Consider the following 20,877-nt stretch of genomic DNA (forward strand, 5'->3'; position numbering starts at 1 on the left):
CTGGTCTCGCCTTCGGGCTGGCCCGAGTTGGTGGGTCCTACACCACCCCGGGCCTGGGCTGCACGGTGGAACAACTTTTTTTTTTTTCCTGCCCTCGCCTCGGGCTGGGCTCCCTCGCTGGAGCCGCTCTAAAACGCTCTGAAGAGGTTCCTGTAGCTCTTGAAATGCTTGTGAAGATGCTTCGTATTTTAAGCCATGGCCGCAGCTAAAATACAAAGTATTGCATGCTGCTAGTAAGTCCGCACTACTTTATAATTTCTTCACATCAATGGAAGATGCATACGAAATCATGTTCTATCGTGTAAGAATGGGCACGGTCCAAATTGGATCAGTTTCCTTTTAAAATCATGATCGAACCAATTATAATATAATGGTTTAATTCGTTTTTAGTTTTGACAAAAGCCACAAAGGAAACCAAACAAAACCATAAGACAATTTGGTTTAGTTAGGCCCAATCTATTTCCTTTTGATTATTTCAACATTGTTTGTCCAATTACGGTTTGAATCGGCCAATTTCATCGCCTTCGTCGGTTTAAGCAAGTTGTGAATTTGAATAAAAAGTGCACACCACCCCACATGTTAAAATATTTCCTTTAAACAATTGTATGGATATAAAATTTACCAACCGCATTATTAAATGGATATAGGAAAAGAAAAAAAAAAAATCATGTTAGTGAATGTCATCTAATTCTACAAAAACCTTTGTAAAACATTATTTGAGGATCATGATTCATGACGCCATTGTCATGTTACGAACCGAACAAAGGAGATACGAAACCAGCAACCATGATTGAAAACGAGACTGCTGTTGAACCTTGTCCTTATTGATCCACTCTTTAACTCTAATGTTTTTTTTTAGTAAACTCTAAAATATAATTTAATTATAAGGACATCTATGTACAGATAGACATTTATCAGTAAAACATTCTGGCTTGCTAATAATAAGATCCCATATGGACTAAAATATGAGCCCCAAATCAATGTCCAACATCCTCTCTATGAAATCCACTCCAACATTCTGGCTCCGTCACTCCGGTAAATCCTTCCATTGTTGAGTCACAGTCTTGATCTGGGTGTAAAATTGAAGTCCAACTTTGCCTGAGGTTCAAAAATCTCTAGCTTGAATTTCAGAGAGAGTTTTTAAAACTTCCCTATCTAATTTACTCAACATAATTGCCTCAAGTAAGGGCGGGCGTATAATTTACCATCAAAACTAAGATCACCAGCAAAAGATGGCCTGGAGCTAGTAAATAAGGAAAAGGGCAATGGAACTGATATAGGAACATTTATGCCAACCTGAACCAAATCCAGTTCAAATCAAATCAAATTAAATAGAAGTTACATTCAATCAAATGTATCATGGCCAATAATTAATAGCAACTTTCATTACCTGGCCAACTTCAATCTCGGTCTGGAATTTTCTTGCAGCCACACCAGAAGTTGTAAAAATAGAAGCTCCATTGCCATATCTATGAGACAAGGAGATATAAGTTTTAAAGGTTCTGGTACCACTATGGAAATCAAGAGAGTTTCTCTGTTTGGAAATACTTATTTTTGTTGACAATGTTTATAGCCTCTTCGATGCTGCCAGCCTGGCAATCAGAAAAATTAAAATTTTAATCCGTTCTGACATGACTACACAACCAATTTGTCAATTAAGGAACAAGAGCTACGAATATCAACCTGCATACAAAGAAGAACAGGGCCAAAAATTTCCTCCTGCACAACATAAGGTGTTAATATTGGACTAGGAGATCAAGACTAATTGAAAGTTCAAGTCTTCAACTGAAAAATCAGTAGACCTTATAACACTCCATGTCAGCGGTAACATCAGATAAGATGGTGGGACCAATGAAGTTTCCACGCTCATACCCTGGAACCTGTTTTTTTACAAATCAATAATTCAAAATTAGAACAGCTAAAGCCCCTAAAATATATTGCAAACAACCAATTCTTAACCATAATAGAAAATCAGCAATGTAAATGCAAATGCCAAAACAAAAATAGAAAAGAAAGAAAGAAATGGTCATATACTTAACCACTGATATTTTGCAAAACTTGAGACAAAATTAGTGATATAGCATTGACCAAAAGAGCTACAGCCATGGCAAGAAATAATATAAAACTGAATTCGAGTTATATTAAAAAATGGAATAATCAACCCTTAAATGGAAACCCCCACCCCAAAGTTTGGTCATGCCACAGTTCTTCAATGCATACTAAAACTACTTTACATTCTGTTAAGAAAAAATGAATTTGTATTTCAGATAAAATATCCATGTCCTGCCATGTATGACAAAGTGGATTCGTCAGATTTGATTTTCTATAATACATAGCATTTATATTTACCATTATATGTAGGTGGCATTTTATACAACCATCCACAAACACAATATACCATCTTATCCATAGTTCTACGGGAATCAGGTGAAATCAGCCTTTCAAGCGGCGATCATGTATGACATACTCTTTTTCATCTGTCTTTATTCTTTTCCTAGGTGTGATCGATACTTTTTAGTGACTGGTTATAAAAAATATTATACATTTTTTTTAATTGATTACTGTCCTTGAATAATGATCAGTGGCTCTTTTCAACTATTGTATACTATTTAATTATAAAAAATCAATTCTAGAAGGTTTAAGCCTTGTCTCACCAATAATAAACCGCCTCACATTACTCTTTCTCCTTTGGAGCACTGAGCACAATAAAATCGCACTAAACATGGTGTAATATAAGAGAGAATGAAAAAACCTTACCACAATGTTTCTACCATCAAGCACCAGTTTTGCACCACTTTCAACACCTGTTTGAATCAATCTGCATATCTGTTCCTTCGCCTGTAAGTAATGAAGAATAGAGGTAATTAGGAACTGATAATGAGCCAGACGCAACACTACAAGCATCCAATCTTACCAAAAAATTCTCAATCATGCTGCAAAGAAATGACTCAAAATTTGTTTCACTTATATACTACAACATGTATATAGGGTATGAATTATGTGAAGTAATCTGTGAAAGGTATGAATCATCTAAACCTGCTTGCTAATCACTGGACCAAGGTCTACATCTGGTTCTGTTCCAGCATTAACCTTAAGTGCTTTGGCACGCTCCACTAGTTTATCTTCCCTGGAAAGGTCATAACAATAACAAAACCCTCTTTACCGAATTATTTGATATTTAACAACCAAATTAGTTCTGACATGCTACTCACACATGCACAGGGACATTATGCACAATAAACAGACTCAAATATTTCTTATACATTAATTCAACAAAGTCGCATACCTAAGAAACTCAAATATATCCCTTCTTTATTTTAAATTTTGATTTGCACACCTTCAGAAGAGTGTCAATAGGAATTTGACATGCATAACAAATTAGATCCACTATTCTTTTCACATTTATTCTTTTCTTTTTGTTCTCCGGATACTTCCACCCTAAGTATGGGCATTGGGAGATCCCATCACAGTTGAAAACTGGCCTAGTTCTACCACCACAAACCTATGTTTAGTAGCCCCTGAGGTTAAGGAAATCAAGCTCTTAGAGGTCAACCATATACAGTACTTTCAAACTAGATTTTGGTCATGCACACTAATCTCAGACTAAATTTATTAATGAGATATGGAATATCATCAAAATTGCGTTGCATAAAGAATAGTTAGTCCATTTGGCGTTACAAATTAAAACAATCAATTAAGTATACACAAATTACAATGAGGCATAACTCTTTTTTTCAACCAAGTAGTAGAGTTGAACTATGTTATTTTTAGAAATTTACACAGCAAATATTTATATAAAAACAAAATGTAATCATTAATGTATATCAGAAATGGGATTGCAACAAATGCAACTTATAAAATAAATAAAAAAAGAGTACTGACGTTGGCTTCCAACAGACTATTCAGTAATGCTGTTACTAGGAAATACACTAATTTGACACAAATTAAATGCAGGCAGTCTCGTTTACATTAATAGGGAGTAACTGCAGCTCGGTAATACTAAACATAATTCTTTTTTTTGGAAATGAAATACTAGCAATAAATACTGCATATTGAGCACATCCAATTCTAAATGGATTGTAGGAAACAAAACTAACTTTCTGAAATAGTTTTCTAAATTCAAGATTGTTTCCAATAAACACTGAAACGAATTCACAAATTTCAGTCAAAGAGAATAGTTTCATCACTTATTAAATTATTCAAAAAAAAAGAAAAAAAGAAAAAGAAAAAAAGAAGGCAAGGGTAGGGATGCTGTAGCAAAGAAAATAATAATAATAAGGAACGCACCTACTTCATATGATCAATCATACACTTCTTAATAGAATCATAACATCTCTAAAAAAGCAAAAACGATGACAATATTGAAGCAACATCCACACACTACCAGAATCCTGATCCAGATAAGGTTCTTCTACAGAAATGTTTAGTCTTGCTGATTTTATTTTTTCATGGGCATGCAAACGCCTTGAATCTACACTACAGGTTAAAAAAGTATAGTAGGAATTTGTGTGTTCTAAGTATGGGTTCCATCTGACTACCATATGTCGGAAACCCAATAAAACCATATTAGTCTATCTTTCTATTCTTCTATCCGTATCCAAAGTGCACACAGAGGTGAAATAACTCATTCTCAGCGTTGCTATGTTTACAGTTTTTAACCTTCAATAGATATAACTCAAAAATACCAGGATTAAGGAAGTCTAAACATTGAATAAGGGGCAAAAATGCAATACCATAGACTTATGCCTCCGACAAAAACAACTGTACTGAGTGCCATACACTTTTGTCCTGCAGCACCAAAACCAGCAGCAACTAGAGCATTCAAAGTAGCATCCATGCTTGCATCAGGCAGAACAACTGCATGATTTTTGGCCCCAACATTGGACTGAAGACAACAGTCAACCAGCCAATTTACATTGACTTCAACTACTGCATTGGTAAAAGTGCAACCACATTGCTCATAGTACGAATATTAGGTTTGTTAGGAAAGAAATGCTTGAAATTACCTGAATGCGTTTCCCTGTACCCAATGCTCGTGAATATATGTAAGCACCAGCCTTTCAAAATTTTGAAGAGGAAATGATCATGAAAAGTAAGCCCAAGTGAAAATGCAATAAAAAGAGCAAAATAAGACACGAGAATTTTGAGATCACAAAGCTAAAAAACTGTATGTTTCTACTATAATATGTATAGCATCAAAATACTATTCCGAACAGGAAACAAAGAAAACAAAGAGAAACTAAAGCTGAGATAAACAAAACAAAGAATGAAACATTACAGTCAAATGAATTATCATGTCAAAATCAAATATTCCTAAAGGGGTTGCTAGATGTCAAGTTAGGATACATAATAAAAAAGAACCTGCATGAAGATGTACTGTGCATGGTAAGTAATCTAAAGGACTTGCTTAAGATAAGTTTCTGGAATTTCACTAAACCTAAGGTTGTGCAACTTACTAACTCAAATTCTAGTACAAAATTTGAGAATTATTTCATCTATGATATAAAATTTTATTTTATTCTATCATTAACTCATGGTCGAACCAATGATCCCTGACATGAAATCATTCTTCCAGGATGATGAACGATCCATGTTTTTAAAACATTGATCCATAGTGAAATAAAGCTCCTTATAGTACATCTCTATAAATTATTGGCTGTGACCTCAAAAGTTGGACACATATTACAATTCGAGCTTACCTTCATGTAGCTATAAATCCACCATGTATAGCTACATCACCCCACTACAATTAAAGGTCATTATTTTCTACCACTAGATGAAATGCAAACTTATAAACCGAAAAGGAGAAGGCAAAAAGGACTTATTAGTCACAGATGTTTAACACTTGTGATACTTTTCATATAAACATAAGAAAACTGCAACTCGTAACAGTAGTTCAATTGAGGAACAACTTACTGCATTCGGTCCGACAAATGAGATAGCTTTAATATCATCATCATCAGAAATAGCATTGAGAATATCCTGCTCCGAATTAAAGTTTAAATAATGTCAAATTTTACAGCGCAATAAGGACAGATTAATTGCTAAGGAATGTTGAATCATTAAAACAGAATAAGTTCAACTCCAGTTAAAAGTTAAAACTTCTGGATTAAGACAAGAAGAAAAGTGAATAACGCAAATGACATAGACCAAACAGAAGTGGATTTGTTTGTCAGACATTCAATTGAAAAAAACTACATGATTTACTAAATAGTTACAGCATCAAACATTTGGTGCAATTTCAAATGGTTTAATGGACTTAACAAAATCTGATAAATGATTGTTAAAAGCTTACATCAGTGCCATGGACAATGTTTAGCACACCATTAGGTAAACCAGCCTCAGTTGCTAATTCTGCAAGCATCACAGAAGCCCCTGAAAAACACAACAGAGTACGTCACTTCTTTTTAAGCACAACCATAAGCACCTGTAGTGAACCAATAAGTAGTTGTCAAAAAGTCCTAGTGTTTAAAGGGAGAAAAAGGCATTAGAGGCAACCCATAATCCCAGTTGTTTTAATTTGCAATACTGTACTTAAAGTGAATAGAACAAAAAGAAGAAAAAATGAGGGAAAAAATATAAACAAATTGAGGGAGATATGAGGAGGAAGAATACCAAAGGCCCCAACCTCCAAAGATCACCAACATGCAATAATCATCTACACTATAGACCAAAGAAAGACAATCCCTAGAGGGAAAAAAAATACACCCACAATAGACAATTAGGAGATACAAGAAGAAGCCAACCGTTGTCCTTTCCAAATCACCAACTAGACTGATCAGTGCAAGCGGATTAACCGATCTGACCAGAATAACCGAGAACCAGTAGGTTGGCCAGTTTTTATCATATCAGACCTGGCCAAAAATAATGAACCGGTTGGTTCAACAATGGACTGATAAACCTGATCATGGTACTGCCCAGTTCATATGAAGTGTGTGTCTTTATGTTCAGTTGAACTTGAACCAGCCAATGCATATAAAGTAAGCATCATTACGCAATAAAAGCGTTGTTACGTATCCTGGATACTAACATAGAGGATAAGTCATGGAGTTAAATAAAAATACATATGTATATATACTGAAAGGATACAAATTTTAATGATCGTCTCAAAAAAAGTGCAAAACTGTGGATATGGAGTCCACATCAAAACTACAAAACAATTCTAGAGACAAAATTAATCACAACCAGACCAAAGCTAAACAATATGAAGGTATATTATATACAAACAAATGTGCATATATAATGTATTCACAAGCTCTCCCATGTCATTGGGGTTTTAGGTTAATTCTCGAATTGGGTTCCGCTTGGAATTTCACTATGGGATGTAAAATTGGCTGAAGAGTACTGATATAAGAACAATTACCCTCATGAGTTTTGAATATGTACAGTAGGCTTTTAGGAAAAATCCATGCCTATTATCTCTAGTTTGAAAATTGACACAAAATCCCTACCAATATCATTTAAAACCCCCAAAAAAATATATATATATACAAATTACAAATTAAGAGAGAAAAAAGAGTAAAATTGAATGCATTATAATTCTAAGGAGCAAAAGCTGTAAAATTCAAATCACATTACTAGGATGGTTTTGGCTATCACCTGGATCCTTCTCTGATGGCTTTAGAATAAATGTATTGCCACATGTGACCGCGATAGGGAACATCTGCATATAAAAGGTGCATAAGAAAATACTTTTTAAAATTAAATCAAACTTTTCTCTTTCTTTTATTTTTGCAACAAAAAGTCTTTCTTGCACTATGTAAGATCCTAACCTTTGCATGAACACGATTAAAATACAAAACTTAACAATAACAATTAGTTTAATGGCAAATTGGAAATAGCTCAAATAAGTTTCCAGCTTATCACAGCAGGAACTGTTTGAGTGCATTTGCCCACACAGGTTTTTTGTTCAACATCTATGCACCATGCATCTGTGCTCTGTGTTCTGCAAGCTCATAATTGTTGCACCATAATGTGTAAGCTTTTCAATTTCTCCAAGTTTGCATTCCTTCTACTCTTGAGTTTAAATACAAGTAACCAACACTGTAGGTTGAAAGTAAGGAAATATATATCCCAAAACAAAGGGTATGGGGTACCCTACAACATCAAATGGGGGCTGAACTGAGAGCATAAAAAGACTTTATAAAATTAATTGAGGGCTGAATCAATGGGAGGTTTGACATGATGGCATCAAGCATATCATGAAGTTAAAAGAAGTGTATTGAGTACCAGAGATCCAACTAAAGCATGCATGCAGTAGAATCAGAGAATTCTATAGAAAAACGCTGCCATATTTTTACTCAATCTGTTGTGTAATCACCATCCTGACGACAATTCGTTGTCTCATTTATAAGCTAATGAGAAAAATCAGCACCATTACTAATCACCTAATTAAGCATGTCTCTAGATCAAAACGATAGCCCAAAACTAACCAGAAAAAAAAAAAAACAAATTAAAGTTCAGCAAGCTTACCCATAAGGGAATCATGGCTGGAAAGTCAAAAGGGCAAATCCCAGCACAAACACCGAGTGGCTCTCTAATGCTAAAGCTATCAACTCCATTGGTTACATTGGAAACAAACTCCCCCATCTGCAGCATTGCCAGTCCACAAGCATGTTCCACCACCTCTGCAAAAGGATATTAAAAAAACTTAAAGGAGGTAACCATGACCAAGTAAAGGTTTTATAATTCAAACCACTGACCTAGCCCACGTAAGACATCACCGTATGCATCCTTCAATGCCTTTCCATGTTCACTTGTAATGCACATAGCAAGCTTATCCTAGGACAAAAATTGTTAAAGCTCCCATTAGACTTTTTTTAACCTAAATATTTCAACTTAAATTATGTAATCATAACATAAATTTTACAATGTCTCTCCGAATTAGCTCTTGGAACTTAAACATAATGCGCTGACGAGTAGTAATAGGAGTATTTCGCCACAATGGAAAAGCACGTTTTGCTGAAAACACTGCAGCTTTGAACTCCTCATTTGTTGTTAAAGGAACTTGTGAAACAACTTGCTGCGTTGCCTGCCAAATAAAAGACATAGTTACCGAAAAGTTAACTTCACATAGACAAAATGAATAGGAAGTGTTTGTGTTTTCGCACTTACAGGGTTTAGAACATCGATGGAGGTAAATGACTGTGAATCAACAAATCTGCCTCCTATGAGATTGGGAACTCTCTGTTTTACATCAAAGAAATTTCATGTGGAATCATATAGCAACCATTGACAAGATATATTTATACAGAGAGAGAGAGAGAGAGAGAGAGAGAGAGAGAGAGAGAGAGAGAGAATAACGCCAATAATCCCTTATGCATGTATCACCATGTATCAGTCACAGAAGCAGTTGGGATAATAAGACTTTGAAACGAAAAGTTAACTATGTTGAGTGGCCCTGTATTGAATAACATCTAGCTTACCTGGGGGTTGCACTGCCTCCAAGATGGTTCCGTAACTGCAGAGTAATTGTTTCTTACAAAAGATTTCTGTGTGCTCAAAGACTTGAAGTTTCTAACTGCAACACAACACGCAATCACCCACTGTAAGGAAACCGAACCATTTCTTTTTGTTGAAAAGAAAATTTAAGAATTAGCTAAACCATATCAGCCAGTTAGCTCAATCATCTCTAAACATAAGACTGTTTATAGCCTACATCGACGCTCCCCTTCAAGCTGGACAATAGTTCTTGGCTGAGTATATAGAAGCTCCAAAATTCTGAATAAATCTTGGCTAGTCGTACCAAAACTACAAAACAACCAAATCATTTGCAACCCATATGATATCAACAACGAACTCATGAACCTACAACCCAAAGAGATATGCTAGATCGGATTGTAAACTATGAAGAACATCGTGGCTGATGGTTCACTAATAATAATTAGGCTGTTTTTCTTTTAATTTTCCTTTTACCTTTGAGAGAGTGAGAGCAGATTAAAGCTTAGCAGTCAATTAAAGACTCTTTATATACTTCCTCAAATAAAGGTCTCTACCTGCCACGTTTCCTTGTCGAAGCTTTGCTTTAACATTATAAACATGCTTCGGAGTTGATAAAAGATCCGGATTGCTTTGTCTTAATCTCTTTAGAATTTGGCGAGGTTTTAATCCAGATTCTGTCATCTCTTTAATTAGTAAAACTTCTCTCTCAGAGAAACGACGAGCAGAGGGATGTTCTGAAATGTCCTTCAAGGGTTCATGGTTGTGTGTTCCATTTTTTATGGTAAGTACCCACAAGCCATCATCCTTTTTACCTACAGCCTCAAAAGGACAATTTGTCAGCCGAGAACCTGTTTTTTTCCTGCGGCTATGTTCACTGGAGGACTCATCCATATGTTTCTGCCTGTTACGATAAACACCTCCTCTGTCACAGCCAAGGATAACTACTCTATCCCTCTTAGACTGCTTGATAGTTACAACATATCCCTGTGATACAGCAAAGTCCCCAACATGTTGAATGAGTTCGTCACGATCCACAAAAGTTCCAGGTGGAGGTGGAAGCATCTGCTGTGGATCATCTAACTCTGTGCATATCTGAAGGTCCATCTTTAATAACTGGAAGACAAAACCTGCATCGAAACATCCTTATCATCATCACTCATGTATCATATTATCCCCGAACCCAAAGTTTCTTGCTTCTTCTTTTTTTCCTATAAGAAACAAAATTTTATTACTATCAAAATCCAGTGTTCCATATCCAGTGTAAAAGTTGAATTCAGTGATACATACTCATGCATTGCGATATGGCTCCTTCATAAAAAAACAGAGAGGCTTTCTTTTTAAAAGTAAATTCGGGTTTTGGATTTCCATACCGACCATCCATGCCTCTATAATGTCAGATTGTCATAAAAGTAACGTGAGAGCATAACTACAGAAAAAGTAAAAGGATAATCACCTCATACAATAGCCTGAATATTCCCCTCAAACATTTCATTTCCTGCAAGAAAAAAGCAAAAAAGAAAGAAAGAACACAGCGTCAAATAACTCGGGTTCTACCTTTCAATCAGCTCATTCCCAGACTGTTTATGACTAGCCACACTTAATTCAAAGGTATTAAACGAATCTACTTCTACAAATTATAAAGGTTGATCCAATGTAATAAACAAAGGATGCTATATTAGCTCGCGCTTCAATCACAATTTACCATTTAGAAATTATGTTCTTTCAGGGCAAACTGAAAAGTAAATTATTGATACAGATGTATATTTACATTGAAGGTGAACAAGCAGTCCACATAAACAAAAACAACCAAATAAAATCAACTAAGAACTCAATATCTGGAGCACGCCCTGAATTTGAGTTATATGTATAGAAACATCTTGCTCTTTTATTTAAGGGAAGGAGTGACTTTATTAAGTAAGCCAAAAAAGTACAAATGAAAGTTGAAACATCCATCAGTAGGCTGTCCACTGATGAATGTTCCATTTTTACATTTATGTGGAGAAGAAGCGCACAAATTTACAGCGACAACATAACAAAAAGAAATATCATCTAAAGCCCCTACTAATGTGATTGACCTTCCTACTAAGAAATCTTTCTTCTTTCTTTTCACCGGTGATTTCAGGTTTTAAGCTTCCACCTTTCTGCATATAACCACAACAAGCACGGATACGCAGCTCGACCAGCGTATCCCGTGTCCGATACGCTGGGAGACACGATACGTCGAGGATACGCAGAGATACGCACGGGATACGTATCCGGGTCAGATACCGGCATCCCAATTTTAAGATACTATTTAGGAAAAAATTAGAATTTGACACAAATTCAAAGTCTTGAACAACACGGGATACCTGTTTTGGAACTTTGAAGATCATTTCCTGCAGATCTTTATCTTCTTTATATAAATAAAGAAGCAAAGCCGACCACCACCACCCATTAATTCATCTTCTTCATCTTCTTCACCCAAAAAAAAAAGAAGCCAGGTTCTTCAATTCAGCTGGTGTGGTCGTGGTGGTTAGATTATTCGCAAATTTTGGTTCTGTCAGTCTCTCTAATCTGTCTCTCTCTCTCTCTCACTCTGTGATATGCGTTCTCTGGTCCAGCTTTTTTGTTTTTTTCGTCCTTATACACATATATTATTATATTATATGTAATGTAACCAACGCATATATTATATTATTATTATCATTATTACATTTCATATATGTAGTTATCAAATGTGATACCTAGGGTTGTCATATATTTCATAGGGTTGTTTTTTATTTTTCTATGGTTTAAATTTGAATTTAGTTGATGAATTTGAATTTTTATGTTAATTAAAATATGTTTTAATGAACATAAAAATTCAAATTTATCAAATTTAAATTCTAGAAAAATAAAAAAAAACAAAATAAAAGTTTCAATCAATTACAATATTTGTAATGTCTACCTCCAATGATGGTTCATCTAGAGAAAGGTTAGCAATTTCAAACATCCCAACACCTTCTTCACCCAAGTTATCAAATCCATCTCCTCCAATATCCCACATTTAAGTAACATCTTCTTTGTAGCTTGGGCTCTTCCTTGATAAAAGACGAAGATTATTATGCACAAATACCAAGTCTTCAGCTATTTGGGGTGTTAACTTATTTCTTCTTAAAGAGTGAATAAAACTATATGTACTCCAATTTCTTTCACAATACGAGGAGGAACAAGGTTGTCCAAGTAGCTTCAAAGCTATGGATTGGAGATTTGGTGTTGAAGATCCATGAACAATCCACCACACCATTGGTTCCATGTGAAACCTATCATTCATAGCATCAATAGCTCCAAAGTCATTTAAGCACGTTGAAAAAGAGGCATACTCCACATTGATATCTTTTCTAGCCCGGTCATCTGAAAAGTATTTCTCAAGACATTTTGTTCTTTCCCTTGTAATCTCGGCATCTTGGTGTCGAGCAACATGACTAGGATCCTCTTGCAGCCATCTGGACTATAAAACCTAAAAGTAAAGTGTGGTATTATTTTATAAAATTATCACAGTATGAAAAGTAGATTAAATACTTTAAAAGGAAATAAGCACATAATACTTACTTATGATTTAAAGAATGTACCAAACAATGGAGTGGTATGCAACTTTTAGTCCATCGCTCCACTAAAATGTGATACACCACATCAAAAAAGTCACTTTGTTCATGCAGTTGCTTGTGCTCTTTCCTTTAGATAGATGTCTTCACCTTCCCTATCATGGTATACCACCACTCATAAACCAAATGAAGAGAATGTTTATCTTTATCAACCATCCTAATCATCTCATATATAGAAGTTGTAAAGGAAAGTATATAATCAATCTCATCCCAAAAGTATTCATCCAATATCTTTTCCTTCACTGCTCTTGCTTTGCAAACATCATCCTCTTTATATAAAGACCAGTTTGGACTAATCATCATTTGTTCTAGACCTTCCTTTACTTCCTCAAATCTTCTAATCAGTGTAAACGCAAACCTTGTTTCAGCAATGGAGAGTAGCTTTAATTTGCAGTGGTCCTTATACATAGTCAATCTCATATTATGGTTCACAATAAAAAATTTTATGAACCCAACATCAGCAGCAATCTCTGAAATCCAACTACATTTATCATACCAATTGTCATTTTGTTTTGGTGAACATATGCTCTTCAAAGCAAGATTAAGAGTGTGAACCACACATGATGTCCAAAAGATATTGGGATATCTAGCCTCAACAAGTAATCCAGTAGTTCTACAAACTGGCCCATTGTTAGTGATTACTTGAACCACATTTTGATAACCAATTTCCTTAATGGAGTCAATAAGAAAGTTGGCAATACAATGTTTGTCCTTGTACTCTCCGTCACAATTAATTCTCTTCAAGAACATAGCCCCGCTCTCACAAGTTGCCATAATGTTAATAAGTGGTCTTCTTTGTGAATCTGTCCACCCGTCACTACACACACTTACACCTTTAGTGCTCCATGTACTCTTGATTGGTTGTAAATACTGCTCAATGTGCCTCTTCTCTTGTTGCAAAAGAGTAGTTCTTAGTGCATTGTAACCTGGTGTAACATATCGATCCTGGAAGCGTAGAAGCACGAATATAGGAGTTTCCATAATGTGGATTCCTTGCCATGTGGAAGATCAATCCACCTGTATAAAACATCCTTGCAACTTCAGCATCACATTATTGTCTAGCCTCATTTTGAAAAGCTCTATCAAAGGGCCCATTCATACCCTTTCTCTTATTTTGCTCAACATTAGACACAGAAGAACAAAGTAAAGAACCAGTATTAGGCAAAGATACTTGTCTTGGAGCTGCACTTTTCAACCAGTGTTCACATTCCCTCACAAGTTTTTTCATTTCTGCAAAAACTTCATCAGTAACCTTTTTGCAAGGTGCAATCTCATTGCCCGACATTTTCAACAAATGAAACTTAACTCTAGAGTAGGAGCCTTTGTAAGTATTATGACAATAATAGAATTCAAACATAGTATTTCCTCCTCTTTTTCCTAACTTGTTAAGCCTTTTAACATACTTCCATAATAGTGCATGGTCATCTATCTCGATTTCATTATTCTCAGTAGGATTAACAGTAGCATTTGCATTATTATCCAGATGACTCATGTTCCTGAATAAAAAAAATTCAGCTTATTAAATATAATATTATTAAATTACCTAGTCACAATTTTTTTTTTATAATAACAATCAAATTGGTTGTCACGTGGAAGGGAGGGAGGTGGTTTGATTATGTAATATAATAGCTAAGATATACATGTGCACTTGCAGGTAACTCTCGTTCTGCTACATATATAAAATATACTAATAATAATAATATAATATATCATATATGCGTTGGTACTTGGTACATATAATATAATAATATATGTGTATAAGGACCAAAAAAAAAAAGCTAGACCAAAGAACACTATCACAGAGAGAGAGAGAGAGAGAGAGAGAGAGAGAGAGGAGTGGGGGAGATGAAATAGGGTGTATGAAGACATTGCAGAGGAGGGGGGCATAGCAGTGCGGCATTGGAGTTGGAAGGGATTAGTGAGGTTAGGTTTTTTTATTTTTTTAAGTTTTTTGTTTAATAACATAATTATGTTTGTTTTAACAAATTTAAATTTTATTGTTATAGGGAATTGACCGAAATGCCATTAAACTTAATAGAAAGTTTAACGGAGTTAGACATAGGTGATACATTGCAACACTATATAAAGTTCAGGTGGTTAATAGTAGAAATTAAAAGTTCAGGTGGTAATCACACGCAAGTCTAAAAGTTCATGTGGTATTTATGCAAATTTTCCATGTTTTTTTAGTCTATGTTTTGCTGTTGTTGTTCGTTTGGCTTGTGGCTACCTTATTCACTTGTATGTTCCTTTTCGTTTGTTTCAATAAATTTTGTTTCTATTAAAAAAATATATATTTGAAGGTACTCTGCCCAAGGTTGTTGAAGCTTTTAGTGCGTGCCACATATGGTATAAGGTGTGGCTAAATGCATTTTTGGTACAATAGATCAGTTTGACGATGGAAATGCATAACTAGGAAACTGCAAATAGAAATAGTCATGTAAAGATTAAATGACAAAATGGGAACAGAAAAGATCAAAACAACCTTTTGGAATAACCCAAACAGTCTTAACCTCCCTCAACAGGGTCCACCAAAGACTTAAAGAAAGGGGGCAATGTAAAAAAAGGTGATCCACGTTTTCCTCGCTCATTTGCATCAAACACACCAGTGTGAGGACAAATACATGTACGGTCTTTGTCTTTGGACAAGATCATATGTGTTTACTTTCCCGAGGGCCACCAACCAGACGAGAACCTTAGGGAGATTTGGCCTTCCAAATTAGAGAATAAGGAAGAAAGCCCTCCGCCATCCCATTGTTGAGAAGAAAAAGAACGACAAGATTTGAACGAAAAATACTATGAACCCTCGAGCTCTAACTATCTCCTATTCAATATAATTCCGTCAAGTATGTCCAGCATCTTGATAACCTCAGCTAACTCCCTCTCATTCATATTCCTCCTAAAGCCGAAAGTCCCAATTATACGGGAACACCTGAATGTCCACGAGACTAGAAATGCATAAAAAGTTCTTCGAAGACAGCGCAAACAATATGGGAAAAACATCCTTCAAAACCCCTCCCTCGCCCAATTGTCCTCTTAAAATCTCACCCTATCCCCATTTCCACCTCAAACCTACAACACTGTAAAAATGAGTATTATCCAAAAGAAATATCCTTCCAAGGATTACGAAATGAGCCTATAGTAGCAGGATTGGCATCCCACCCATTCCTTACTACTAATCACCAAATGCCACAAGGAATTAGATTCCAAAGGAAAACGCCACAATCATTCAGCATGCAAAACTTCATTCTTTTCCTTCAGAGAACCCACTCCAAGTCCACCTTCACTCTTAAATTTGGCCACCAAATCCTATCTAACCAAATAGTCCTTAGCAACCCTGTACCTTCAATTAGGAGAAACTAAACACACTAGAGTGCTCTTGTTCACACAGTGAAAGGCGTAAAAAAGAATTCTTATTCACACCTTCAACTGGCTAGTTATTCCCACATGTCGATATCGTTTGCTTAGAGTTCAGCTTTGTAGCATTTCGTACTTTCCATAATGTACATCACATATTCTAGATAAATTACAACAGTTAGCATGAAAATGTAGCAATATATTTTGATCTCCACAACATGCATTTTTTCCATGGATACTCACATTTTGCACTTAGGACCTCAGACAACTTGAAACTTTACTCCTTTGCAAGACACCGGAAATTTAGAACACCCAAAACTATAGTGAACACATGCATTCATCAATTCATCTTTCACAAATTTTGTTATATTTTTCAACCTCCAAACAATTCTATGGATTACTGTAAACTGAACTAGAAGAATATCCATAACCAAACAAGAATTACTTCCCTCTTCCAAGAAAAGGAACGCATAAACTATGCCTTTTGTACACCCAAATTAAAGTCAAATGCACCAAACCCTTATAGAATATTTATCAAGAAACAAAAGAAAATCAAAAAGCGAAGATAAAAAAAAATTTCAAATAAAAGAGTTGCTTATAGTGTGCAAGAAGAATTAAATTTCAACCAACTTAAGTCATCTGTTATTAAAAAATAAAACTGACACTCAACTTAACAATTTACTTTTCCTGTTTTTCTGAGTTTCTTGGAACGAATTAGAAGATAGAGCTACAGCGATGGAAAAAAGGCTCACCGGCGACAGAGGCCGGTAGGCGAATAAACGGCAGTAAACATCTGGCAAAGTTTATGGCGTTTGGTTCAACCCGTTTGCGTATAAAATGAACTCAACCCGTTTGCAGAATGAGGTTTCTGTAAAAGAGGTTTCTGCTTGGCGCGGTGAAAATGAGACGTTCGTGAGGCCTTTTTGGCCAAAAATATTTTGGTGTAAAAATAAGGTTAAATTATTGAAATGCCCCCTGTAAGTCAATTTCAGTCTCAGTTTCCCCCCTGAAACTCTAAGTGTCTCACTTTCCCCTATGAAACTCCATATAGTGTCTCAGTTTGCCTGGATTCCAACTAACCTAACAGAAGTCGTCACACTTGCACACGTGACGCCCATGTGCCATTTCTATTTCTCTGGGTTCTTTTGTACTTGTAGGTTTTGAAGTGCCAATAAGGCGGGACCCATAATAGATGTAAAACATCCACCATATCTTCAATTATGGTAAAATCTTTGCACAAGGAGAGATATTTTGGGTGATTTCAAAATCTGAGTAAAGCAATAGAATCTTCAACAGTGAAGGTGTAAACCGAATTTGACAATGACAGAAGCAGGAGGACCTTCAACTTTCACAAGTAAGTGGACCTTCATATTCGTTATTTATTCTTGGCCTTGGCTTCGAATCTGACTATTAGACTTTGTATTATTGTATTTGGCTTTGAACTTTAAGGAATATTATATTGGGTATTGTCCAATTAGTGATGTGTACATTGTTTTATTAAGTTAGGTATACTCATGAAGATTATGCTTTTAATTTAACTTTGTGGCTTTCTACTGCTGCAAATGATTGGTTGGTAGAGTAAATTTAGGTTTTATGCTCTATTTTGTGTTATAGATGTGGAATCAAATTGGACAAGTGAGGAAGAAGAACAAACTAGCAGTGAGAGTGACGAGAATTTGGATGAAGACCCAGATTTTGTAGACCTTGTCTATGCACAAAGTAAGGAGGATGTGAGATTGTTGAGGGATGATGATAATCAGTTTCAGGGATATGTAGACCATGATGCAATTGACAGAGACCCTAATGCAAGTGAAAAGGATGAGGAGTCAGATAATAACCCTGCCTCACCTAGGATGTGTACACCAGAGCACTCTTCTTCTGAGTATGAGGTTGTGACTGGAAACTACTTGAGAAAGAGGAAGCTCTCTAAATTTAAAGACTTCATCCCATCCATCGGTATGAAAAATCCTCAATTTGAGCTCGGTTTAAGATTTCCTAGTCGTGAAATCTTCAAGGCGGCTGTGAGGAGGCATTCTGTCCTAATTGGCAGAGAGGTTAAGTTTAAGGTGAATGATGGCATAGGATTTGAGTAATTTGTGATGAGAAATGTCCATTTCACCTATATGCATCATCTGTGCATGGAAGCAAGCATATTCAAGTGAAAACCTATGTTGGGAAACATACTTGTGGGAAGGGGAATGCGAATATGCATGTCAATGCAAAGTATTTCTCAAACTAATGTGAAAGCAATTTAACAAATCCTAACTGGGATGTGGGATCTTTTCAAGAAAATGTGAACCAAGAAACTGGTTATTATCCTTCTAGGGCATAAGCTTATAGAGCAAAAAGCTTGGCAACTAGCAATATTGAGGAGAGTTATACCGAACAATATGAACTTTTATGGGATTATTGTGAGGAGTTGAAAATGACGAATCCTGGTATTTCAGTGGAGGTAAAGTCTAAGTTAGAGGGTGATAAGCCAAGATTTCAAAGGGTTTACATTTGCTTGCAAGCTTGTAAGCAAAGGTTCTTGGATGGTTGTAGGTAGGGGTGGGCACTCAAATCGGCAAACCGGAAATCCGAGCCGAACCACATCAAACCAAACCGGAAAAAAACCGAGTTGACCAAAAAGTCAAAAACCGGTCAAAAACCGAACCAGACCGGTTTGGACCGGTTTCGGATCCAGTTCCATGTCTTCAAAAACCGAACCGGGCCGAACCGAACCGGTGAAACTAAAAAAATATATAATTTCAATATATATTTATATTTAATGCTATATTTTTAATTTCACTAAAAAAAAACTTAATATTTATCCAAGTTCAATGTCAAAATATCTCTCTTTTCTCACTTTAATATTTATTTTTTTATATGAAATTGAATAATTTGTTAATTTTCAAGTAAAAAATTAATATTTCTGTTGAGAATTGTATTACAAAAAAATTTTAAAAAATAATTTTTATAATCCGGTTCAAAACCGAACTAGAACCGGAACCGGACCGAAATCGGTTCAAACCGAACTGGACAGTTTTTGAATTTTTTTAATTAAAATCGAACCGAACCAAACCGCATGAATAGTAACGGATCGGTTCTAATTTGAGGCAAAAACCGGTCCAAACCGAACCGTGCCCACCCCTAGTTGTAGGCCTTATAGAGGGCTAGATGGTTGCCACATCGAAGGCCCTCACCCTGGCCAATAGTTATGTGATGTAGGAGTTGATGCAAATAATGGGATGTTCCCATTGGCATATGTTGTAGCTGAAGTTGAGAGTTACAATACTTGGAAGTGGTTTTTGGAGTTAGTAAGTCATGATTTGAAGATAGAGAACAACCACGACTATTTGTTTATGATTGACAAACAAAATGGATTAATTGATGCTGTGGATGATTTATTCCCAAATACTGAGCATAAGTGTTGTTTGAAGCATTTATATGCAAATTTCATGAAGGAACATAAAAGATTGGCCCTAAAGCTGTAAATGGAATCAATAGCAAGGGCCACTACACTGCCATGGTTTGTTGAGGAAATGAAGAAGATGTTATAGTTAGATACAGCTGCACAGGCTTGGTTATGTGAAAGGGATGCAAGTCAATGGGCTAGTTCCCATTTTAGAAATGACTTTAAGTGTGACATTTTGATGAATAATTTAAGTGAGGCCTTTAACTCATCCATATTACCTACAAGGAACAAGCATGTGTTGATTGCATTGGAGAGCATTAGAATGTATTTAATGATCTTAATGACTTCAAGGAGAGTAGCCATGGATAAGTGGCATGGTCAAGTTGGGCCTAGAATACAAGGGGTATTGGAGGTAAATAAGGCAGCTAGGCAGTGGTGCATTCCAAGGCATGCTGGGGAAAATAAATTCCAAGTTATGCATCACAGTGGGAGACAGTTTGTGGTAGATTTGAATGCCCAGACATGCTCTTGCAAAGCATGGGATCTCAGTGGTCTTCCTTGCCTCCATGCTTGTGCTGCAGTGAGTAGATTCCATGGGAATCCAGAAGATTATGTGCATGACTTCTACAAGACAGATGCTTATCTAAGAACTTATAGGGACATGATTCACCCCTTGCCTAGCCAAGACTTATGGCCTAAAAGTGGTTTGCTTCCTTTGAAGCCTCCTCTTTACCATAAACAACCTAGTAGGCCAAAGAAGAGTAGGAAGAAGGCATATAATGAGCCTAAAAAGAAATCAAATCCCAAAAAACTCCAAAGATACCACATTATCATCAAGTGTAGCAATTGTGGGTAAGAAGGCCATAACATAACTAAATGTAAAGAGCCAATGAAAAACCAGCCAAGGCGTAAGCAATCTGTAAGTATTGCTTATTATATTTCATTACAATTGCACTATTTATTTATTATATTTAGAAAAGCTTACTCTAATATATCATTTGTGTAGGTGAGGAGAGCCAATACACTAGGACAATCAGTCCAACCTCATTCACAGCCAAGACA

General features: G+C 35.8%; 3 protein-coding genes across 3 annotated transcripts; 1 reads left to right on the forward strand and 2 right to left on the reverse strand.

Annotated features, from left to right (window-relative positions):
* Window positions 1-773: 773 nt before the first annotated feature.
* Window positions 774-12,023, reverse strand: LOC117636769 (methylmalonate-semialdehyde dehydrogenase [acylating], mitochondrial-like). Its single transcript, XM_034371433.1, has 21 exons — window positions 11,790-12,023; window positions 10,895-10,936; window positions 9,996-10,568; window positions 9,426-9,520; window positions 9,115-9,186; window positions 8,870-9,031; window positions 8,703-8,781; window positions 8,473-8,627; window positions 7,600-7,663; window positions 6,296-6,375; window positions 5,917-5,982; window positions 5,007-5,057; window positions 4,734-4,885; window positions 3,037-3,127; window positions 2,758-2,838; window positions 1,803-1,880; window positions 1,684-1,719; window positions 1,549-1,592; window positions 1,391-1,469; window positions 1,206-1,296; window positions 774-1,098 (listed from the first exon to the last, which is right to left on the reverse strand). The coding sequence occupies exons 3-21, from the start codon at window positions 10,543-10,545 to the stop codon at window positions 1,028-1,030; spliced, it is 2,097 nt and encodes a 698-aa protein (XP_034227324.1). The 5' UTR covers window positions 10,546-10,568; window positions 10,895-10,936; window positions 11,790-12,023; the 3' UTR covers window positions 774-1,027.
* Window positions 12,024-13,136: 1,113 nt separating this feature from the next.
* On the reverse strand, window positions 13,137-14,556 carry LOC117638397. The gene is made up of 2 exons (XM_034373530.1): window positions 14,128-14,556; window positions 13,137-14,009 (listed from the first exon to the last, which is right to left on the reverse strand). The coding sequence occupies exons 1-2, from the start codon at window positions 14,554-14,556 to the stop codon at window positions 13,137-13,139; spliced, it is 1,302 nt and encodes a 433-aa protein (XP_034229421.1).
* A 5,620-nt stretch (window positions 14,557-20,176) lies between these two features.
* LOC117638398 lies at window positions 20,177-20,671 on the forward strand. Its single transcript, XM_034373531.1, has one exon. It carries the CDS (start codon window positions 20,177-20,179, stop codon window positions 20,669-20,671), a length of 495 nt encoding a protein of 164 aa, XP_034229422.1.
* The last annotated feature ends 206 nt before the right edge of the window (window positions 20,672-20,877 follow it).

This window comes from Prunus dulcis, chromosome 8 (assembly GCF_902201215.1).
Source record: "Prunus dulcis chromosome 8, ALMONDv2, whole genome shotgun sequence".
Taxonomy (NCBI): Eukaryota; Viridiplantae; Streptophyta; class Magnoliopsida; order Rosales; family Rosaceae; genus Prunus; species Prunus dulcis.

What these genes read in the sequence shown, in the direction of transcription:
- LOC117636769 (XM_034371433.1), bottom strand. Translation starts at nt 10,545, where the DNA reads ATGGACCTTCAGATATGCACAGAGTTAGATGATCCACAGCAGATGCTT. An exon ending in CCATCGATGTTCTAAACCCT is followed by an intron (nt 9,032 to 9,114) that starts GTAAGTGCGAAA and finishes TTTATTTGGCAG; the next exon opens with GCAACGCAGCAAGTTGTTTC. An exon ending in TTGATGGTAGAAACATTGTG is followed by an intron (nt 1,881 to 2,757) that starts GTAAGGTTTTTT and finishes GTAAAAAAACAG; the next exon opens with GTTCCAGGGTATGAGCGTGG.
- LOC117638398 (XM_034373531.1), top strand. Translation starts at nt 20,177, where the DNA reads ATGGATAAGTGGCATGGTCAAGTTGGGCCTAGAATACAAGGGGTATTG.
- LOC117638397 (XM_034373530.1), bottom strand. Translation starts at nt 14,556, where the DNA reads ATGAGTCATCTGGATAATAATGCAAATGCTACTGTTAATCCTACTGAG. An exon ending in ATAGAGCTTTTCAAAATGAG is followed by an intron (nt 14,010 to 14,127) that starts GCTAGACAATAA and finishes CTACGCTTCCAG; the next exon opens with GATCGATATGTTACACCAGG.